This window comes from Globicephala melas, chromosome 8 (assembly GCF_963455315.2).
Source record: "Globicephala melas chromosome 8, mGloMel1.2, whole genome shotgun sequence".
In the NCBI taxonomy this organism is placed as follows: domain Eukaryota; kingdom Metazoa; phylum Chordata; class Mammalia; order Artiodactyla; family Delphinidae; genus Globicephala; species Globicephala melas.
Window position 1 is genome coordinate 44,798,448 of NC_083321.1, and position 20,884 is coordinate 44,819,331.

General features: G+C 40.0%; 1 protein-coding gene across 3 annotated transcripts in view; it reads left to right on the forward strand.

The window, feature by feature from the left end:
- Positions 1–1,966: 1,966 nt before the first annotated feature.
- The window catches only part of RNF141 (ring finger protein 141), a 48,463-nt gene continuing 29,545 nt past the window's right edge, over positions 1,967–20,884 (forward strand). Inside the window, exons 1-3 of one of the 3 annotated variants that reach the window (XM_060303509.1) lie at positions 1,977–2,091; positions 7,992–8,135; positions 19,981–20,174. In XM_060303509.1, coding sequence (XP_060159492.1) covers positions 20,032–20,174 — 143 coding nt within the window. In that variant the 5' untranslated portion in view covers positions 1,977–2,091; positions 7,992–8,135; positions 19,981–20,031. Of the gene's footprint in view, positions 2,092–2,453; positions 2,475–7,991; positions 8,136–19,980; positions 20,175–20,884 lie in introns of those variants that run through there. The other 2 variants (XM_030831371.2, XM_070046145.1) reach the window with 2 other exon arrangements.

The following is a 20,884-nucleotide window of genomic DNA, read 5'->3' on the forward strand; positions in this document are numbered from 1 at the left end:
CAGGGAAGCCCCTAAACTGATTTTTATATACTGACTTGGTATCCTTCAAAACTCACTTCTAGTTCTAGTAGATTTTTTTTTGTAGTATTCTAAAGTATTTTTGTCTGCAAATACAGTGTTCTTTCCAATGTAATGCCTTTTAAAAATTTTCTTTGTCTGGTTTTATCACACTGACTAGAACCTCCAACACTACATTTAACTGAAAGCAATTTTTTTCAGAGAAATAGTCCTGACTCCTGGCGCAGATTAGTTTCAACTATAGGACCTTTTTGAATTTAATTAGATTTTTAAAAATCATTATGTATGGTTCATCATTAGGCTGTTAGTTTTTACCACATTCAAATATTCATCAAATGTTCAAATGTTGAACAATTACTGCATGCCAGGCTTTGTGCTGGTTGTCAGGGAGACAATCCTCAGTACACTCTCCATAAGGTATATAAAAGGAGTATACATAACACAACACTGTAAATCAACTATACTTCAATAAAAAAAAATTTTAAAGGGATACACAGACACATGGATCTGGCCCTAATGAAGTCTCACCACCTCACTGAGGCAGTTTAGAACAAGAGTTAAAAAACACAGGCTCAGGGTTTCCCTGGTGGCACAGTGGTTAAGAATCCCCCTGCCAATTCAGTGGACACGGGTTTGAGCCCTGGTCTGGGAAGATCCCACATGACGCGCAGCAACTAAACCTGTGTGCCACAACTACTGAGCCTGCGCTCTAGAGCCCGCAAGCCACAACAAGAGAAACCACGGCAGTGAGAAGCCCACAGACCGCAACGAAGAGTAGCCCCCGCTGACTGCAAATAGAGAAAGCCCATGCGCAGCAACGAAGACCCAATGCAGCCAAAAATAAATAAATTTAAAATCTGTATTTTTTAAAAAGCACAGGCTCAGGGTTCAGTCAGCTTGGGTTTGAATCTGCCTCTGCTCCTTACTGATTGGTTGACCTTGGAAAACTTTCTTAAGCTTGTTTCTTCAACTGTAAAATGAGAGTATGAATAATACCTTCCTCATAGGACTGCTGTGCGGATTAAATGAATTAATACCTTTAAAGTACTCAGAACAGGCCTTGGCACATAGTAAATTGTCAACAAGTATTATCTGTTATTAGAGGGCAAGATTAGGTCTTGCAAGGTAAATCTACAAGTGACTGGGGAAGGATGAGTGTGGCAACATGTACAAGCATAAGAAGTAGTTTAATTTAGCTGCTAAGCATAAAGGCGATAGTGAGAGGCATACCTGGGTCTAAACCCTTGCTCTGCTGTTTATTGGCTGTGCAACTTCAAGCGAACTATTTAAACAAGAGCAATGCCTATAAAGTGCCTAGTATAGTATTTGGCACACAACAGATGCTTAATATACAGCAATTATCCACTACGGACGTTCTGAAAAGCCATGATCTCGCCAACATGTGTTCATAATAATAATAGTTGCCATTTACTAGGGCTTATCATTTTGGACTCTGTGCTGGTTACTTCCTATATATTCTCTTTTATGCTTCTTAATCTAGCTAGGTGAGCATAATGGGCCCCTTTCATGATAAAGAAACGTGATGCTCTTCGTGTAGCTATAACCAGTGGGAGGTTGGAGGCCTAATAAGTAGTGGCTTGGAATCCAACCCTTGACCAAACCGGGGCTCGCAGTGCCTTTGCCACCCGCCGGGCTCTCGCTCAGGAAATGGGGCCAGGAGAGCCAGCACCCGCCAGGCCGCACCCACTGAGGCCCCACGGAGCCTTAGCCTCGAGGAGCCTGCCAGGCGAGGCCTGTTCCGCCGCCCCTAGGGCACGGCCTCCTCCTAGGCCTCCGCCGCCACACTTCCCTATCGGACGGCCTCCGGGTCCGGGACCTCGCAGGTCCTCAGGAGAAGCTGAGCTAGCTAGCGGAAGTTCTGGGGAAGAAGGTTGAGCACCGTTTCTAAGCAACGCGCTGGGGCGGGGGTGGTGGTGCACGCCTTGTACGTCACTGAGGTGCGACCGGGTAACGGCCGGAGCCGCCGCCGCCGCCGCCACCGCCGCCTGCGGGTCTGAGAGGCTGGCTGAGGGTTCGCCGCTGCTGCCGGAAGCGCGATGCCTTGAACCTGGGGTGAGCTCCGTAGCGCTGGTCTGTCGCCGCTTCCCCTGCGCTGCCCCACAGCCCTCGGACAGGGAGGAGAGACGCGGGCCAGGCCTCGACTGCCGCGCCGGGCTTCCGTGGGGAGACAAGCCCCGACCCGCCGCCGCCGTCTCTAGGCCTCGGCTTAGGGTGTGGAGCTGGCTTGGGAGGCCCTTCCGTGGTCGTACTGTCTCTAAGCCAGTGGTTTCCAGTGACAGAGCGTGGAAGTGGCTTGTTCCGTTTTGGGCGGGCGGGGGAAGTGGTTCAGGGGGATCAGGAGACAGCTTTTCCTCCTTGAGCGCGGATCCGCTTTTGAATGTTGCCGCCGGCGCAGTCAGTCGGCCAGCAGACGTAGCTGTTGGTTCCGAGTGCAGGTGCGCTTGAGGCGGGGTGGTGGCGGAAGGGTGGTGGGTGTGTTGAGTTAACGCGCGAGTGAGGCTAGAAACCTGTGCGCGCGCCCCACCCTGGACACCCCAGTTAGAAACCCTTGCCTGGGTGATGGCTCAGAAATGGCCAAGCCCGTCTACTTAACCCGTCCTCCCGTTCTAAATTAGCTTAGGCAGCTCCCCTTGCCAAAGGCCTGGCCTTGTCGAACCAGCCACCGTGAGACCCGGCAGAGACCAGAAGTTTTCTGGCTACTAATTGTAATATTCATTCTTGGAAAGGAAACTTTCTGTGTCGCTTTTGAAATGATTCCTTTGTTATTTTTATCGTGTTACAGAATGTGAGTTTACTATTATTGTTCAAATTTATCCCCAGCCCCTTGAAAATTGCAGTGTACGTCCGTGTTCTGACCCTGTCCTATTTCACCGTGCCAGGTGATGCAGTTCTCATCTCTGGCGTATTTCTAAAGCGGCCGTGACACTTCCTATGGCTTATAACTCTTAGATCTTATGCATGAAGTGATTCTTTTCCACCTCCCCCCCTCCCCGCGCGCCCATTCTTCCTGCTATAAAATGAGCTCCATCCGTTCTGAATTTCATCTGGCACATGAGGTGCCCCGGACCAACGATCCTAAATTAGTCGCCTCTATATTGGAAAGCCCTCTAAGAAGTGATGCTTTCTGAATTAAGAACTCAAAAATAGTATGACTATTTCTCCTTTCCTCTGATGCTGCCTGGCTGCAGTTTCTAAATATTTCCCTCCAGGATATGCTTGTGTGTTTCCAAAATGTGTTCTTTGTCATTTGATAGAAGTGAGTTTTATATTTGATGTGTGTTGTCTGATCCTTCTAAGTTCACATTTAAGCACTTGACACACTTCCTTTCCCTTTCTCTTCCCCAAAGGCAGAGAATGTCCAGAGAAAATGCTTACAAGTCTAGTTAGTGCATTTTCCACATATGAAATGTATTTAGTAAACACCCTGGTGATATCAGAAACCCATGTTTTCAGCCTCCAAGTACTATCCTTTTGTAGTTTTTCTTTGCATAAAATTTTTGTCTGATTAAGGTCTTTGACCCCAGAACAGACATTCTAGACTCTACAGTGGCTCTGACTAGTCTGATAGTTTCACTATGGTCTGTAATAACCGCTGTTACTTTCTTGTCTTGCAGGACAGCTGATAATCTGTTTACAGATCTAGAGTTTGAGTAAACAATGAGTAATAAAATAGGGACCTAGTTTTTAGTACTTAGTTTTTTTCACTGATGCTAAAACGGAGTTAATAGTGAAAATAGTTGATGATTATTTCAACTATAAATATCTCTTCTGTAACTAAAGAAGTTGATACTAGATTTCATGGAGGTCTCAGAGAGGTTTTCTAAATACTGCAGTATTTGTGAGCTAGTCATCTTGTACTTCCAGGCTTTTCATCTTTGCTTTAATCCTTTTATGAATGGATATGGTTTAAATTTTCATGAAGGTTTTTTTTTTCCAGTTACCCATGATGTGATTTTTATAGCTTTACAAAGAATATTTGAACTACAGCAATTCATTTTGTTAGAAAAAGCAGTGATCAAGTGTTATGTTACCACCCACTAGGGAATGTGGCATTTTTGGAATCCTTGATATTCTTATGAGTTTCAAAATAACAATTATTCTTTATTTAGAAAATCCTTCAAATGTTTTTTTGAAAGCACATTGTTATCTTGCTTGAAAGGACTAAATTATAGGGGCACAATAGCATGAGAGCTGCCAGTTCTTTGAGAAGTCTTGACCAGAGATTTATCTTTTGCTGAATTCTATGCCAGTGGTTGGCAAATTAAGTTCCTGTTCAATACTACTGTTTCATGATCTAGAGGGAAGTATTTTGCTTATACCAAATAATGAAAGTTTCTCAATTTACATAAACATTAATGATACATTTTTACAATTTTATATTTTTTCTTCCATGTATTTTTTTAACTTCAGCTTCTCTGCAACTAGTAGATGACTGAACAAGTTAACAAAACTGAAAAGAATACTAAGTTAATAATAAAAAACCAGAAACTGTCAACAATATTTACTGTATCCATTCATAAACATTTATTGTGTGCTTATGTATATGCCAGAAGAGAGAACACAGCTACTACCCTCAAGAAGCTCATAGAGGGGGATGGTCAAGTGACCTAACTGATGATATGTGCTGTGATAGAAGAATGTGCCTAGTCACCAAAGAGGAACATTGAAAAACCTGTGGCGGGTGATGAGAGGGTGGCCTCAGCAGATTGTTTCATGAACATGCATGCATGCACCCTTGATTGTGGTTTTATTGCATGTAGATCACAGAGTCATATTTTTATGCCCATGATGGACGTTGACATTTATCATTTTATGGTATTCAAAATGAATTGTAAATCCTGGGCCCTCTCCACTGAACCAGGTTGAGAACCAATTTTCCTTTTTTTTTTGTGGTATGTGGGCCTCTCACTGTTGGGGCCTCTCCCATTGCGGAGTACGGGCTCCGGACGTGCAGGGTAAGCGGCCATGGCTCACGGGCCCAGCCACTCCGCGGCATGTGGGATCTTCCCGGACCAGGGCACGAACTCATGTCCCCTGCATTGGCAGGCAGACTCTCAACCACTGCGCCACCAGGGAAGCCCGAGAACCAATTTTCCATGCCCTTTCAGTAGTCTCTAGATAGTGTTCCCTTTTAATCTGAGGAGTTAATAATCAGGTTTCCCAGATACCTGATACCAAGTGGAATTATAAGATAACAAGTTAATATGCTGCCTCAAATTATAAATTTTATTCAAAGTTAGGACACCAGTTCAAAACAATGCAGAAACAAAAGGGATCATTTTCTTTTTTTTGTGGGGGGGAGGTACTGTTTATTGAGGTATAATTGATGTTCAATATTATATGTTTCAGGTGTACAACATAATGATTTATAATTTTTAAAGGTTGTACTCCATTTATAGTTATTATAAAATATTGGCTATATTCCCTTTGTTGTACAATATATCCTCATAGCTTACCTATTTTATACACAATAGTTTGTATATCTTAATCCCCTATCCCTATCTTGCCCCTCCCCTTTTCCCCCTCCCCACTGGTAACCACCAATTTGTTCTCTGTTATATCTGAGTCTATTTCTTTTTTGTTATATTCACTAGTTTATTTTTTTAGATTCCATGTATTAGTGATGCATATGGTGTTTGTTTTTCTCTGTCTGACTTACTTCATTACTTCAATTTCAGGTGTACAGCAAAGTGAATCAGTTATACATATACATATATCCACTCTTTCTTAGATTCTTTTCCCATACAGGCCATTACAGTGTACTGAGTATTGTTCCCTGTGCTATACAGTAGGCCAATATTAACTATTTTATATATAGTAGTGTGTATATGTCAATCCCAATCTCCCAATTTATCCCTCTCCCCCTTTCCCCCTTGGTAACCATAAGTTTGTTTCCTACATCTGTGACTCTATTTCTATTTTGTAAATAAGTTCATTTGTACCATTTTTTTAGATTTCACATATAAGTGATATCATATGATATTTGTCTTTCTCTGTCTGACTTAATTCAGTCAGTATGACAAAATCTACGTCCATCCATGTTGCAGCAAATGGCATTATATTTCGTTCTTTTTATGGCTGAGTAATATTCCATTGTATATATGTACCACATTTTCTTTATCCATTCATCCATTGATGGAGATTTAGGTTGCTTCCATGTCCTGGCTATTGTAAATAGCACTGCAATGGATATTGGGGTGCATGTATGTTTTCAAATTATGGTTTTCTCTGCATATATGCCCGGGAGTGGAATTGTTGGATCATATGGTAGGTCTATTTTCAGTTTTTTAAGGAACCTTTATTTTGTTCTCCATAGTGGCTGTACCAATTTACATTCCCACCAAGAGTGTAGGAGGGTTTCCTTTTCTCCACACCTTCTCCTGCATTTATTGTTTGTAGATTTTTTGATGATGGCCATTCTGACCGGTGTGAGGTGTCGGTTTGATTTGCATTTTTCTAATAATTAGTGATGTTGAGCATCTTTTCTTGTGTTTGTTTGGCCATCTGTATGTCTTCTTTGGAGAAATGTCTGTTTAGGTCTAAACATTTTTTTTTTTTTTTTTTTGTGGTACGCGGGCCTCTCACTGTTGTGGCCTCTCCCGTTGCGGAGCACAGGCTCTGGACACGCAGGCTCAGCGGCCATGGCTCATGGGCCTAGCCGCTCCGCAGCATGTGGGATCTTCCCGGACCAGGGCACGAACACATGTCCCCTGCATCAGCAGGCAGACTCTCAACCACTGCGCCACCAGGGGAGCCCAAGTCTGCACATTTTTTGATTGGGTTGTTTGTTTTTTGAAATAGAGCTACATGAACTGTTTGTATATTTTGGAGATTAATCCCTTGTCAGTTGCTTCCTTTGCAAATATTTTCTCCCATTCTGTGGGTTGTCTTTTCGCGTTTATGGTTTCCTTTGCTGTGCAAAACCTTTTAAGTTTAATTAGGTCCCGTTTGTTTATTTTTGTTTTTCTTTTCATTACTCTAGGAGGTGGATCAAAAAAGATCTTGCTGCGATTTACATCAAAGAATGTTTTGCCTATGTTTTCCTCTACGAGTTTTATAGTGTCTGGCCTTACATTTAGGTCTTTAATCCATTTTGAGTTTATTTTTGTGCATGGTGTTAGAGAATGTTCTAATTTCATTCTTTTACATGTAGCTGTCCAGTTTTCCCAGCACCATTTATTGAAGAGACTGTCTTTTCTCCATTGTATATTCTTACCTCCTTTGTTGTATATTAATTGACCATAGGTGCATGGGTTTATCTCTGGGTTTTCTATCCTGTTCCATTGATCTATATTTCTGTTTTTGCACCAGTACCATACTGTGTTGATTACTGTAGCTTTGTAGTTTAGTCTGAAGTCAGGGAGCCTGATTCCTCCAACTCCGTTTTTCTTTCTCAAGATTGTTTTCACTATTCGGTTTCTTTGTGTTCCCATACAAATTAAAAAAATTTTTTGTTCTAGTTTTGTGAAAAATGCCATTGGTAATTTGATAGGAATTGCATTGACTCTATAGATTGCCTTTGGTAGTATAGTCATTTTGACAATATTGATTCTTCCAGTCCAAGAACATGGTATATCTTTGCATCTGTGTCATCTTCGGTTCCTTTCATGAGCATCTTATAGTTTTCAGAGTACAGGTCTTTTACCTCCTTAGGTAGGTTTACTCCTACGTATTTTATTCTTTTTGATGCAATGGTAAATGGAATTGTTCCCTTAGTTTCTCTTTCTGATCTTTTGTTGTTAGTGTATAGGAATGCAAGAGATTTCTGTGTATTAATTTTGTATCCTGAAACTTTACCAAATTCATTGATGAGCTCTAGTAGTTTTCTAGTAGCATCTGTAGGATTTTTCTATGTATAGTATCTTGTCATCTTCAAACAGTGACAGTTTTACTTCTTCTTTTCTAATTTGGATTCCTTTTATTTCTTTTTCTTCTCTGATTGCCATGGCTAGGACTTCCAAAACTACGTTGAATGAAAGTGGTGAAAGTGGACATCCCTGTCTTGTTCCTGATCTTAGAGGGAATGCTTTCGGCCTTTCACCATTGAGAAAGATGTTAGCTGTGGGTTTGTCATATATGGCCTTTATTATGTTGAGGTAAGTTCCCTCTATGCCCACTTGCTGGAGAGTTTTTATCATAAATGGGTGTTGAATTTTGTCAAAAGTTTTTTCTGCATCTATTGAGACGATCATACGGGTTTTATTCTTCAGTTTGTTAGTGTGGTGTATCACTGACTGATTTGTGGATATTGAAGAATCCTTGCATCCCTGGGATAAATCCCACTTGATAATGGTGTATTATCCTTTTAATGTATTGTTGTATTCGAATTGCTAGTATTTTGTTGAGGATTTTTGTGTCTATGTTCATCAATGATATTGGCCTGTAATTTTCTTTTTTTGTGGTATCTTTGTCTGATTTTGGTATCAGGATGATTGTGGCCTCATAGAATGAGCTTGGGAGTGTTCCTTCCTCTGCAATTTTTAGGAAGAGTTTCAGGAGGATAGGTGTTAACTCTTCTCTAAATGTTTAATAGAATTTGCCTGTGAAGCCAGCTGGTCCTGGACTTTTCTTTGTTGGAAGTTTTTAAATTACTGTTTCATTTTCAGTACTTGTGAGTGGTTTGTTCATATTTTCTGTTTCTTTCTGGTTCAGTCTTGGAAGGTTGTTTCTTTCTGGTTCAGTCTTGGAAGGTTGTATCTTTCTAAGAATTTGTCCATTTCTTCTAGGTTGTCCATTTTATTGGCATGTAGTTGTTTGTAATAGTCTCTTATGATCCTTTGTATTTCTGTGGTGTCAGTTGTAACTTCTATTTCATTTCTAATTTTATTGTTTTGAACCCTCTCCCTTTTTTTCTTGATGAGCCTTGCTAAAGGATTATCAATTTTGTTTATCCTTTCAAAGAACCAGCTTTTAGGCTCATTGATTTTTTTCTGTTTTCTTCATCTATTTCATTTATTTCTGCTCTGATCTTTATGATTTCTTTCCTTCTACTAACTTTGGGTTTTGTTTGTTCTTCTTTCTCTGGTTGCTTTAAGTGTAAGGTTAGGTTGTTTATTTGAGATTTTTCTTGTTTTCTGAGGTAAGATTATATTCCTATAAACGTCCCTCTTAGAACTGCTTTTGCTCTGTCCCATAGGTTTTGGATCTTGTCTTTTGTTGCAATTGTCTCTAGGTATTTTTTTGATTTCCTCTTCGATTTCTTCAGTGATCCATTGGTCGTTTAGGAACATATTGTTTAGCCTCCACATATTTGTGTTTTTTACAGTTTTTTCCTGTAATTGACTTCTAGTCTCATAACGTGGTCAGAAAAGATGCTTGATATGATTTCAGTTTTCTTAAATTTGCTGAGGCTTGATGTGTGGCCCAAGAGGTGATCTATCCTGGAGAATGTTTCATGTGCACTTGAGAAGAAATTGTATTCTGCTGCTTTCGGATGGAAGTATATATTTATATATATTTATGCTGCTTTTGGATGGAAATATATATTTATATATATTATATAAATTAAATTAAGTCCATCTGATCTAATGTGTCATTTAAGGCCTGTGTTTCCTTATTGATTTTCTGTCTGGATCACCTGTCCATTGATGAAAGTGGGTTGTTAAAGTCCCCCACTATTATTGTGTTACTGTCAGTTTCTCCTTTTATGGTTCTTAGCATTTGCCTTATATATTGAGGTGCTCCTATGTTGGGTGCATATATATTTACGATTGTTATATCTTCTTGGATTGATCCCTTGATCATTATGTAATGTCCTTCTTTGTCTCTTGTAACAGTCTTTATTTTAAAGTCTATTTTGTCTGATATGAGTATTGCTACTCCAGCTTTCCTTTGATTTCCATTTGCATAGGATACCTTTTTCCAATTCCCTCACTTTCAGTCTGTATGCGTCCCTAGATCTGAAATGGGTCTCTTATAGACAGCATACATACGGGTCTTGTTTTAGTATCCATGCAGCCAGTCTATGTCTTTTGGTTGGTGTATTTAATCCATTTACATTTAGGGTAATTATTGATATGTATGTTCTTAATGCCATTTTGTTAATTGTTTTGGATTTGTTTTTGTAGGTCTTTTTTCTTCCTTCTCTTTTGTTCTCTTGTCTTGTGATTTGGTAACTAACTTTAGTGTTGTGTCTGGATAGCTTTCTCTTTTTTGTGTATGTATCTACTGTAGATTATTGGTTTGCAGTTCCCATGAGGTTTTGATATAGCAGTCTATATATATATATGATTGTTTAAGTTTCTGGTCTCTTAATTTCTAATGCATTTCCAATATCCTGCATTTATACTCTCCTCTTCTTACAGTTGCTGGCTTTGATATCATATTTGTGTGTGGATGATTTCCTACCTTTACTTTATATTTGCCTTTACCAGTGAGCTTTCCCATTTGTAACTTTCTTGTTTCTAGTTGTGGCCTTTTCTTTTCAGCCTAGAGAAGCTCCTTTAGGATTGTTGTAAAGCTGGTTTGGTGGTGCTGAATTCGCTTAGGTTTTGCTTCTCTGTAAAGCTTTTGATTTCTCCATCAAATCTGAATGAAGCGCTTGCTGGGTAGACTATTCTTGGTTGTAGGTTTTTCCTTTTCATCATTTTAAATATATCATGCCACTCCCTTCTGGTCTGCAGAGTTTCTGCTGAAAAATCAGCTGATAACCTTACGGGGATTCCCTTGTATGTTATTTGTTGCTTTTCCCTTGTTGCTTTTAATATTTCTTCTTTGTCTTTAATTTTGTCAGTTTGATTAATATATGTCTTGGTGTGTTCCTCCTTGGGTTTATCTTATATGGGACTTTCTGCACTTCCTGGACTTGAGTGAGTGTTTTCCTTCTCATTTTAGGGAAGTTTCTGGCTATAATCTCTTCAAATATTTTCTCAGGCTCTTTCTGTCTCTCTTCTCCTTCTGGGACCCCTATAATGCGAATGTTGGTGCATTTAATGTTGTCCCAGAGGTCTCTGAGACTGTCCTCATTTCTTTTCATTGTTTTTTCTTTATTCTGTTCTGCAGCAGTGATTTCCACGACAGTCTTCCAGCTTACTTCTTTGTTCTTCTGCCTCATTTATTCTGCTGTTGATTCCTTCTAGTGTGTTTTTCATTTCAGTTATTGTATTGTTCATCTCTGTTTGTTTGTTCTTTAAATCTTCTAGCTCTTTGTTAAACATTTCTTGTATCTTCTCAATCAGTGCCTCCATTCTTTTTCTCAGATCTTGGATCATCTTTACTATCATTACTCTCAATTATTTTTCAGGTAGATTGCCTATCTCCACTTCACTTAGTTATTCTTTTGGGTTTTCATCTTGTTCCTTTGTCTGGAGCATATTTCTCTGTCTTCTCATTTTGTGAAACTTTCTGTGTGGATGGACTCCTTTCCACAGGCTGCAGGATCATAGCTCCTCTTGCTTCTGGTGTCTGGCCCCTGGTGTGTGAGATTGGTCCTGAGACTTGTTCAGGCTTCCTGGTGGGAGGGACTGGTGCCTGCCCACTGGTGGGTGGAGCTGGGTCTTGTCCCTCTGGTGGGCAGGGTCATGTCAAGGGGTGTGTTTAGGGGTGGCTGTGACCTCAGTACAGCTTTAGGCAGCCTGTCTGCTGATGGGTGGGGCTGTGTTCCTGTCTTGCTGGTTGTTTAGCCTGAGGCGTCCAGCACTGGAGCCTGTAGGCTGTTGCGTAGGGCTAGGTCTTTGTGCCAAAATGGAGACCTCCAGGAGAGCTCACAATTATCAGTATTCCCTGGGGCTTCTGCCACCAGTGACCTTACCCCCACAGTGAGCCACAGACAACCCCTGCCTCCACAGGAGACCCTCCAAACCCACAGGTAGGTCTAGCCCAGGCTCCTATGAAGTCAATTCTTTGTGCTGGGTCCCAGTACACATGAAATCTTGTGTGCGCCCTCAAGAGTGGAGTCTCTGTTTCCCTCAGTCCTGTGGAGCTCCTGCACTAAAGGCCCACTGGCCTTCTAAGCCAAATGCTCTGGGGGCTCCAATTCCAGACCCCTCAGGCTGGGGAGCCTGACATGGGGCCCAGAACTCTCACTCCTCTGTAATACAATTATTTTCCAGTTTGTGGGTCACCCATCCGACCGGTATGGGATTTGATTATATTGCAGAAGTGCCCCTCGTACAATCTAGTTGTGGCTTTTCTTTGTCTTTGGATGTAAAATATCTTTTTTTGTAGGTTCCAGTCTTTTTTGTCCATGGTTGTTCAGCAGTTAGTTGTGATTTGGGTGTTTTCACGTGAGGAGGTGAGCTCAAGTCCTTCTACTCTGCCATCTTGTTGGGAATCAAGAGGTTGCTTTTGGTTTGGATGCTTGCTGCCTCTTTCCTCAGTGTGTGTTAGCTGTAATTCCTTTGATATGAGGTGTGTAGGTGCAGCAGGCCATGCTCACACCTGATACAGCAGGAACAGCAATTGACTTTTCCTCCCGTGTATCCCAGTGGCAACTATAGCCCACACACTCCCTGTACAGCAGGGGCAGTGCTTGACACCTGCTCGCTGCCTGTGCACACTCCCCAGATGGTGGGGGCAGCTATTGCCGCCTGCTCACAGGTTTCCCAACGGTAGCGATGGCCCACGCCCCCCCGGGACAGTGGGGGCAACACTTGGCACCCATTCATGGGTCTTGCAGCGCCGGCCCTCGCCCTCCCAGGACAGCAGGGACAGCAACTAGATCCTGCTCGCAGGTCTCTTAGTGGTGGCGGCTACCTGTGCCCACCTCTGGAGCCCATCATGACAGTGGCAGTGGCCTGTGCCTGTCTCTGGAGCCCACAGTGGCAGTGGAAGCTCACACCTGCCCCCAGAGCTTGTGTAGGTGGTGTCCTGTTGCCTGAGACCATGCCTGCAGGGAAGGAAGCTCCTATAGTGGTCCCACCCCTCTCCTTGCACACCCCCCCAGGAGTGGCGCCTTGCCTCTCTGGTTGGCCCAGGCTTCTTCTGAACACACCCTCAATTGCCACACTCTAGCCTCTTCAGGCTGTCTCCACACAGCCAACCCTGGTCCTTTCCCTGGGTCTGACCTCCGAAACCTGAGCTTCAGCACCCAACCTCCTCCCACACCGGTGGACAAGCGTCTCAGCCTGGGGAGTACAAGGTGACGGTACCAACGTCTGTTCAGGTCACTCTCCATTTTGCCTTCCACAATCCGGTTTCTGCACTCTGCTTAAGGCTCCAAAGCTCCCTTTCCATCCAGGCTGATCTCCCCGCCAGTGAGGGGACTTCCCCGGGTGCGGGAACCTTACGTCCTTCACAGCTCCCTCCCTAGGGTGTAGGTCCCATCCCAATTCTTTTCTCTCTCTTTTCTTTTTCTTTTGTCCTTCCTGGTTACATGGAGGTTTTCTTGCCCTTTAGGAAGTCTGAGGTCTTCAGCCAGTGTTTGGTAGATGTTTTGTGCAAGTCGTTCCACTTGTAGATGTGTTTTCGACGTATTTGTAGGAAGAGGTGAACTCCATGTCTTACTCATCCGCCATCTTGATTCCTCTCCCTCATGTAGTTTTGATTTGCATTTCTCTAATAATTAGTGATGCTGAGCATTTTTTCATGTGCCTATTGGCCATTTGTATGTCTTCTTTGGAGAAGTGTCTATTTAGGTCTTCTGACCATTTTTTGATTGGGTTTTTTCAAATTATTATTATTGAGTTGTATGAGTTGTTTGTATATTTTGGAAATTAAGCCCTTGTCAGTTGCATCGTTTGCAAATATTTTCTCCCAGTCCGTAGGTTGTCTTTTTGTTTTGTTTATGGTTTCCTTTGCCTTGCAAAAGCTTATAATTTTGATTAGGTCCCATTTGTTTATTTTTGCTTTTATTTCTGTTGCCTTGGGAGACTGACCTAAGAAAACATTACTACAGTTTATGTCAGAGAATGTTTTGCCTATGGTCTCTTCTAGGAGTTTTATGGTGTCATGTCTTATATTTAAGTCTTTAAGCCATCTTGAGTTTATTTTTGTATATGGTATGAGGGAGTGTTCTAACTTCATTGATTTACATGTGGCTGTCCTGCTTTCCCACCACCACTTACTGAAGAGACTGTCTTTTCTCCGTTGTATGTTCTTGCCTCTTTTTTCAAAGTTTAATTTACTGTAGGTGTGTGGATTTATTTCTAGGCTCTCTATTCTGTTCCATTGATCCATATGTCTGTTTTTGTGCCAATACCACATTGTTTTGATTACTGTAGCTTTGTAGTTTTGTCTGAGTCTGGGAGGGTTATGCCTCCATCTTTGTTCTTTCTCCTCAGAATTGCTTTGGCAATTCTGGGTCTTTTATGGCTCCATACAAATTTTAGGATTATTTGTTTTAGTTCTGTGAAAAATGTCATGGGTAATTTGATAGGGATTGCATTAAATCTGTAGATTGCTTTGCGTAGTATGGTCATTTTAACAATATTAATTCTTCCAATCCAAGAGCATAGAATATTTTTACATTTCTTTGAATCAGTTTCCTTTATCAATGCTTTATAGTTCTCAGCATATAAGTTTTTCACCTCCTTGGTTGGGTTTATTCCTAAGTATTTTTTTGGGGGGGAGGGGGTGCAATTTTAAAAGGGATTTGTTTTTTTACTTTCCCTTTCTGGTATTTCATTGTTAGTGTAAAGAAATGCAACAGATTTCTGTGTGTTAATCTTGTATCCTGATACCTTGCTGAATTTATTTACCAGTACTAGTAGTTTTTGTGTGGAGTGTTTAGGGTTTTCTATATATATTATCATGTCATCTGCATATAATTACAATTTTACCTCTTAAAAGGGTCCATTTTGTAACTCAATAAACAAACAACTAAATCTCTTTAATATCTGTTTCGTGGGCATATTGATTAAATTATCATTAATATTTTACATGAAATCTTAAGACCATATATTTCAAAAGTTTAATTTTTCTTTGTTAAGAATTGTAGGTATAATTTAAAGTTTTCAGTCTGGTTGATTAGAATATTTTATTGCATTTTTATTAAATCAGTACAGGAATGCTAGAGAGAATTTAAGTTTCACTTTGGGAGCAAAATATTAGGTTAGAGGTTGCCTTCTCCACTTCTCATTAAAGCAAAAATTTTCTCTAAAACACTAATTAGATGAACTTCTTATTTTTGCTTAAACACCTCCACCTTTCCAGTGAATGCAAGCTCACATGCTTTGCAAGACAGCCCTTAACCCTTCTGGATAATTATGGATGATAGGAAATTCTTATATTGACCTGAAATCAGCCTAATTTATACTGGCCATTCTGGTCTCTGTAATTATATAAAGTAAATATTACTTTCTCTTCCACATGAAAGCTCTTCAGGTGTTTGAACAAACCTATCACCATGCTCCATGTTGTTACTGAACTATGATTATCTAGAATAAATTGCTTTGTTTCCTCTTCTAGATCCATAACATCTTGCGTGCTTTCCCAAATATATTCAAATGATTAGTGCCCTTTAAAAGTGTCACTGCTTAGAGCTGATTAGAGAACTCTGGTGTGTTGGAACCATTCCAGAGCACAGTGGAACTAGGCTCTTGCTCTGGACATCTGCTTCTAGCAAGAGTTTAGGATTATTTTAGCATCTTTCTTATTGCTATTTACTGTTTACTTATTTTGACTGGAACATTCAGACCTTTTATATTTTATTTGCTTTTAAACATAACTTACCTATGTGCTTTATGTGCCTTTCAAAACATATTCAGGATTTAACTTTTAGTCATATTTGACATAAAAATTTATTCTATTTCAGAAAATCAGTATCCATTTTCAGTTTTGATTCTGGTATTCTGTGGACATTATTCATTCCAGTTTCAGTCATCCACAGATTGGGCAGGCATGCAGTCTTGTCTTTGTGTCATAAACAAAAATGGTAAACATCCCATCTCTTGGTGCCAGTCTCCCTCTCCTTCTGCCTAGGCTTTAGTCACTCTGGCTTTTTTTTTTTTTAACCTCAAAGTCACCATACTCCTTCCTATTTAGGCGCTTTCTATAACCTCTGCCTGGAATGTCCTCCCCTTGCCATGCCTCTATCCCTCTCTTCTCTGGCTAACTCTGACCGATAGCAAATCAAATGTTTGCCCAAGGACTTCTTCCCTGTCACAAGACTAGGTCAAGTCCCCCTTTTATAGGCTTTCAGTACCCTATACTTGTTTGGCTTAGCACTTATTATTTTGAAATTATGTATTTATTGGTGTGATTGTTGTCTCTTCCCCACTGAATCAGATGCTCCATGGTGGCAAGAACCCTGTTTCTTACACTCACTGTTGTATCCCCAGAACACAGCACAGTGCCAGGCATATGGTGCTTGTTGAATTTAATTTTTTAAAAGGCCATGTAACAGTGGCTCCCTAACACCAGTGTACAGCCTTTGGCTCCTGATGATTTTTTCACACATCTGGATTAGAACAAGAAAAATAAGGACCATAGTGTTACTGTATGTAGTATAAGTCGGTGTGAAATTACTGCCTTCTTGGGAAGGACTTTTATTCTAGTATTATATCCTTCTATTTCCTAGGTTATAAGTTATTCTTTAAATTTTTGTTAAGTTTTAGAGATTTTTTTCATTTATTTTTGGAAAGTATCCTTACTTAGAATAGAAATAAATGTTCAACATCATGGTGCTTTGAGACTTTATATTAGACTATGAAATCCAGAAATTACTAATGTTGAGTATTCTAGAGACCTCCTCTAAGCTAAAATCTTTGTTTCTCTTTGAATACGATTGCTATGAATCCATTTGGCTATATTTAAAGTATATAATTTTGCCTTCAGAGATGTTTTCTTAGTGGCCTGGATCTTCCTCAACAACTTCCTTTCATTTATCTCTGTAATACATATTTATCATTGCCAAGTAGGCTCAGATTCAAAACAGTAATTGTTGAGTTTTTCTCTTTAGAACAGTTGTACTTTTCCTATATTTAATGTGACTAAAAGAATAAACCTCAAATATAACACATTAAATTTGAATACAAAGCAAAATTTGCATATTTATGGTTACTGAGAACTCTTATTGTAAATGATTTTATATTTTAGAGTTATAACTTTTCATTTTTTTGATTAAATGATAAAGCAGGTTTCCTGACAAAATTTTTACTATAAATTGTTACTGTTTCACCTGCTTTATATGATATGAGTGTTAATTCAGGTGAAGTAAAATGATAGTCTTTGACATGTAAATAAAATGGAATTTCTTATAGGAGGGGGGAGGATCAGATTCTTTTTAATTTTAATGCTTTTTTCTTTTTCTAACTTTTTTTTTTTAAAAAAGTCTAATATTAGCTTTGTGGCTTTATTAATTTAACCTCTCTGTGCTTGTTTCCTTAGCTATCTTGTTTCTTCATCTGTGAAATGGTTATCATGAGGATTTAAATGACTAAATTCATGAATATATATAAAGTACTTAGAAGATTGTGTTACACAGTAGAAGTGGTGAACGAATACTAGTTGATTTTACTATTATTAGTAGTGGTATTCGTATTGAATTGGGATTTTCTTATTCAGCTGTAGAATATATCAGGATACATAAATACTAAAAATTTATCTTATTTTCTATTTTAACCGTATCTCCGTGCTTAATATTTTGATAAATCATTATTTACCAAAGGAGAAAAAACTGTCTAGAATAAACACATCCAACTCTTCTCTAGCCACAATACATAGAATTATATCCTTCAAGACTTTAGAGTGATTATTAAATAAATGTTTTGTGATTAAATTTTAAGTCAATTCAGTAACTTATTGATCTACCTTGATAGTAGATTATTAAAGTAGTGATCCAGCCTTTTAACTAAAATATCACCTTCATATTTAGAAAACAAGTTATATAAATTCGAAATTAAAAATACCTAGAGGAGGGACTTCCCTGGTGGCACAGTGGTTAAGAATCCACCTGCCAGTGTGGGGGACATGGGTTCAAGCCCTCGCCCGGGAAGATCCCACATGCCCTGGAGCACCTAAGCCCGTGTGCCACAGCTCTTGAACCTGCGCTCTAGAGCTCATGAGCCACAACTACTGAGCTTGCGTGCCACGACTGCTGAAGCCTGCGTGCCTAGAACCCATGCTCCACAACAAGAGAGGCCACCGCAATGAGAAACCCATGCACTGCAACGAAGAGTAGCCCCCGCTTGCCGCAACTAGAGAAAGCCTGCATGCAGCAACAAAGACCCAATGCAGCCAAAAATAATTAATTAATTAAAAAATAAATACCGGGCTTCCCTGGTAGCACAGTGGTTGACAGTCCGCCTGCCGATGCAGGGGACACGGGTTCGTGCCCCGGTCCAGGAAGATCCCACATGCTGTGGAGCGGCTAGGCCCGTGAGCCATGGCCACTGAGCCTGCGCGTCCGGAAACTGTGCTCCGCGACGGGAGAGGCCACAACAGTGAGAGGCCCGCGTACCGCAAAATAAATAAATAAATACCTAGAGGAGTTAAAAAGCAAAAGCACTTTTTTTTCTAAGCAGAAAATGTAACATAGTTGAATTAGCTAAAAAGTCTGTTTAATTTACATATATTTTACAATTAAAATTAAGTTGTACATTTATAAATAAAGTAATTCTACAATAAATTTTTTAGCTGATCTATTTATATCATGATTATACATCACAGTATATCATAGCGTTAAAGAATATAAGCACTAGAATCTAAAAAACATGAGTTCAAATTTCACTTCAACCATTTACCAACTGTTTGTTTTTCATATAAATTTATTATTTAGTTTTGGCTGTGTTGGGTCTTCATTGCTGTGCGTGGGCTTTCCTTCTAGTTCCTTCATTGCTGTGCGTGGGCTTTCCTTCTAGTTGCGGCGAGCAACTCTTCGTTGCGGTGCACAGGCTTCTCATTGCGGTGGCTTCTCTTGTTGCGGAGCACGGGCTCTAGGTGCATGGACTTCAGTAGTTGTGGCACGCAGGTCTCAGTAGTTGTGGCTTGCCAGCTCTAGAGCACAGGCTCAGTAGTTGTGGCACACAGGCTTAGTTGCTCCGCGGCATGTGGGATCTTCCCAGACCAGGGCTTCCTGCATTGGCAAGCGGATTCTTAACCACCGCGCCACCAGGGAAGTGCTACCAACTGTTTAATGTTTTTTGGGGGGCTGCGTTGGGTCTTCGTTGCTGCGCGTGGGCTTTCTCTAGTTGTGGCGAGCAGAGGTTACTCTTCGTCGTGGTGCGCGGTCTTCTCATCGCAGTGGCTTCTCTTGTTGCACAGTACGGGCTCTAGGCATGCAGACTTCAGTAGTTGCAGTCCCCGGCCCCTAGAGTGCGCAAGTTTCAGTAGTTGCAGTGCATGGACTCAGTAGTTGTGGCATGCAGGCTCAGTAGTTGTGGCGTACAGGCTTAGTTGCTCCTTGGCATGTGGGATCTTCCTGGACCAGGGATCGAACCCGTGTCTCCTGCATTGGCAGGCGGATTCTTAACCACTGCACCACCAGGGAAGTCCCCAGCTGTTTAACTTTAGATAAGTCACTCAACTCTATTTCCTTATCTGTCAACTAGGAATATAATAATGCCTACCTCTTAGGGTTATTGTAAGAGATAAATGAGATAATATATGAAAGCCCTTAGTTTGGAGCCTGACATGGTAAGCAGTCAGGAAATGTTCTTAGGAAAATTATATGAGGTAAACAAACTTCCTATTAAATACAATCACTTAAATGCCTCTGTGTGTGTGTGTAATGGTTTTTAACTTGGCAAAATTATAGGAATTCACCCTCCCAATAAGATAAATGAATCCTGTATTCTCATTTACCTGTATGATCTTTAAAAAATAGAACTGTAAATCTTTACTTTAAAATATAGTTGTTTAAATAAATTCCACCTTAGACTCATGTAAGTCTGTTGAGATCTCACTTAAAAGTATTCCTGTTTTGCTTTACTTTCTTGAAGGGATGGGTATGTTGCCATTTTTATATTACATATTAAAAGTATATATTACATATATATATATATATATACACAATATATATACCATATATTACATGTAAAAGTAACTTTTATGTATATTTGACAGAAACGATGTGAAGCAACACTCTTTTTGGATTTCATAAGACATCATTTCATCATGGGACAGCAAATTTCGGATCAGACGCAGCTGGTTCTTAACAAGTTACCAGAAAAAGTAGCAAAACATGTCACATTGGTTCGAGAAAGTGGCTCCTTAACTTATGAAGAATTTCTTGGAAGAGTAGCAGAACTTAATGATGTGTAAGACTTGCTCTTTTTCATTTTATTTTCTCCCCTTGACATATTGCCCCAGTGTTATGACTGTCTGAGAGATAACCACACGTATTGGTTGGTAAGAGAATGTTTTCAGCAGCAGTTAGCAAATATTTATTGAGTACTATAAGACTTTCTGTGTAGCTATCTAAAAATATGTCATAGGACTAAAAGAACAGAAGGAACTTAAAACTGAATTTTGACCACAGGCGTGTAAATTGACCCTTGTTTGAAAGCACTGAAGGAGGTGCATAACAGAAGAGAATATACCAGTTAGTCATCTAGAGAAAGGCACCTAGGATAGTCAAAGGGCACTTCAGGTTTCTGAATATCAACCAATTCATCTAGTTAATAAATAAATCTTCTGTGTTTGTTCATTGAACCATTATTTTGCCAGAGAAATATATATATATGGTAATAATTCATTTGTCATCACTGAAGAATAAGATATTTTGTTTATAAATATTTTCTAATTAGCTATCATGTTTACATCTCTACTTAACTCTTGAATAGGTTTCTAAGATGGAGTATAAACTTCTCTGACTCCGTAGCACATCCAATAGAACAGCCTTCTCTTTGTGAATTATTCTTTATTAAATCAATTTTTATACTGATCTGTATAGAAGCTATTAAAATATACTGAGCTCTGTCCCTGAATGACCCCAGATTGTTACACTTTTAAAATATTCCATTTTTGT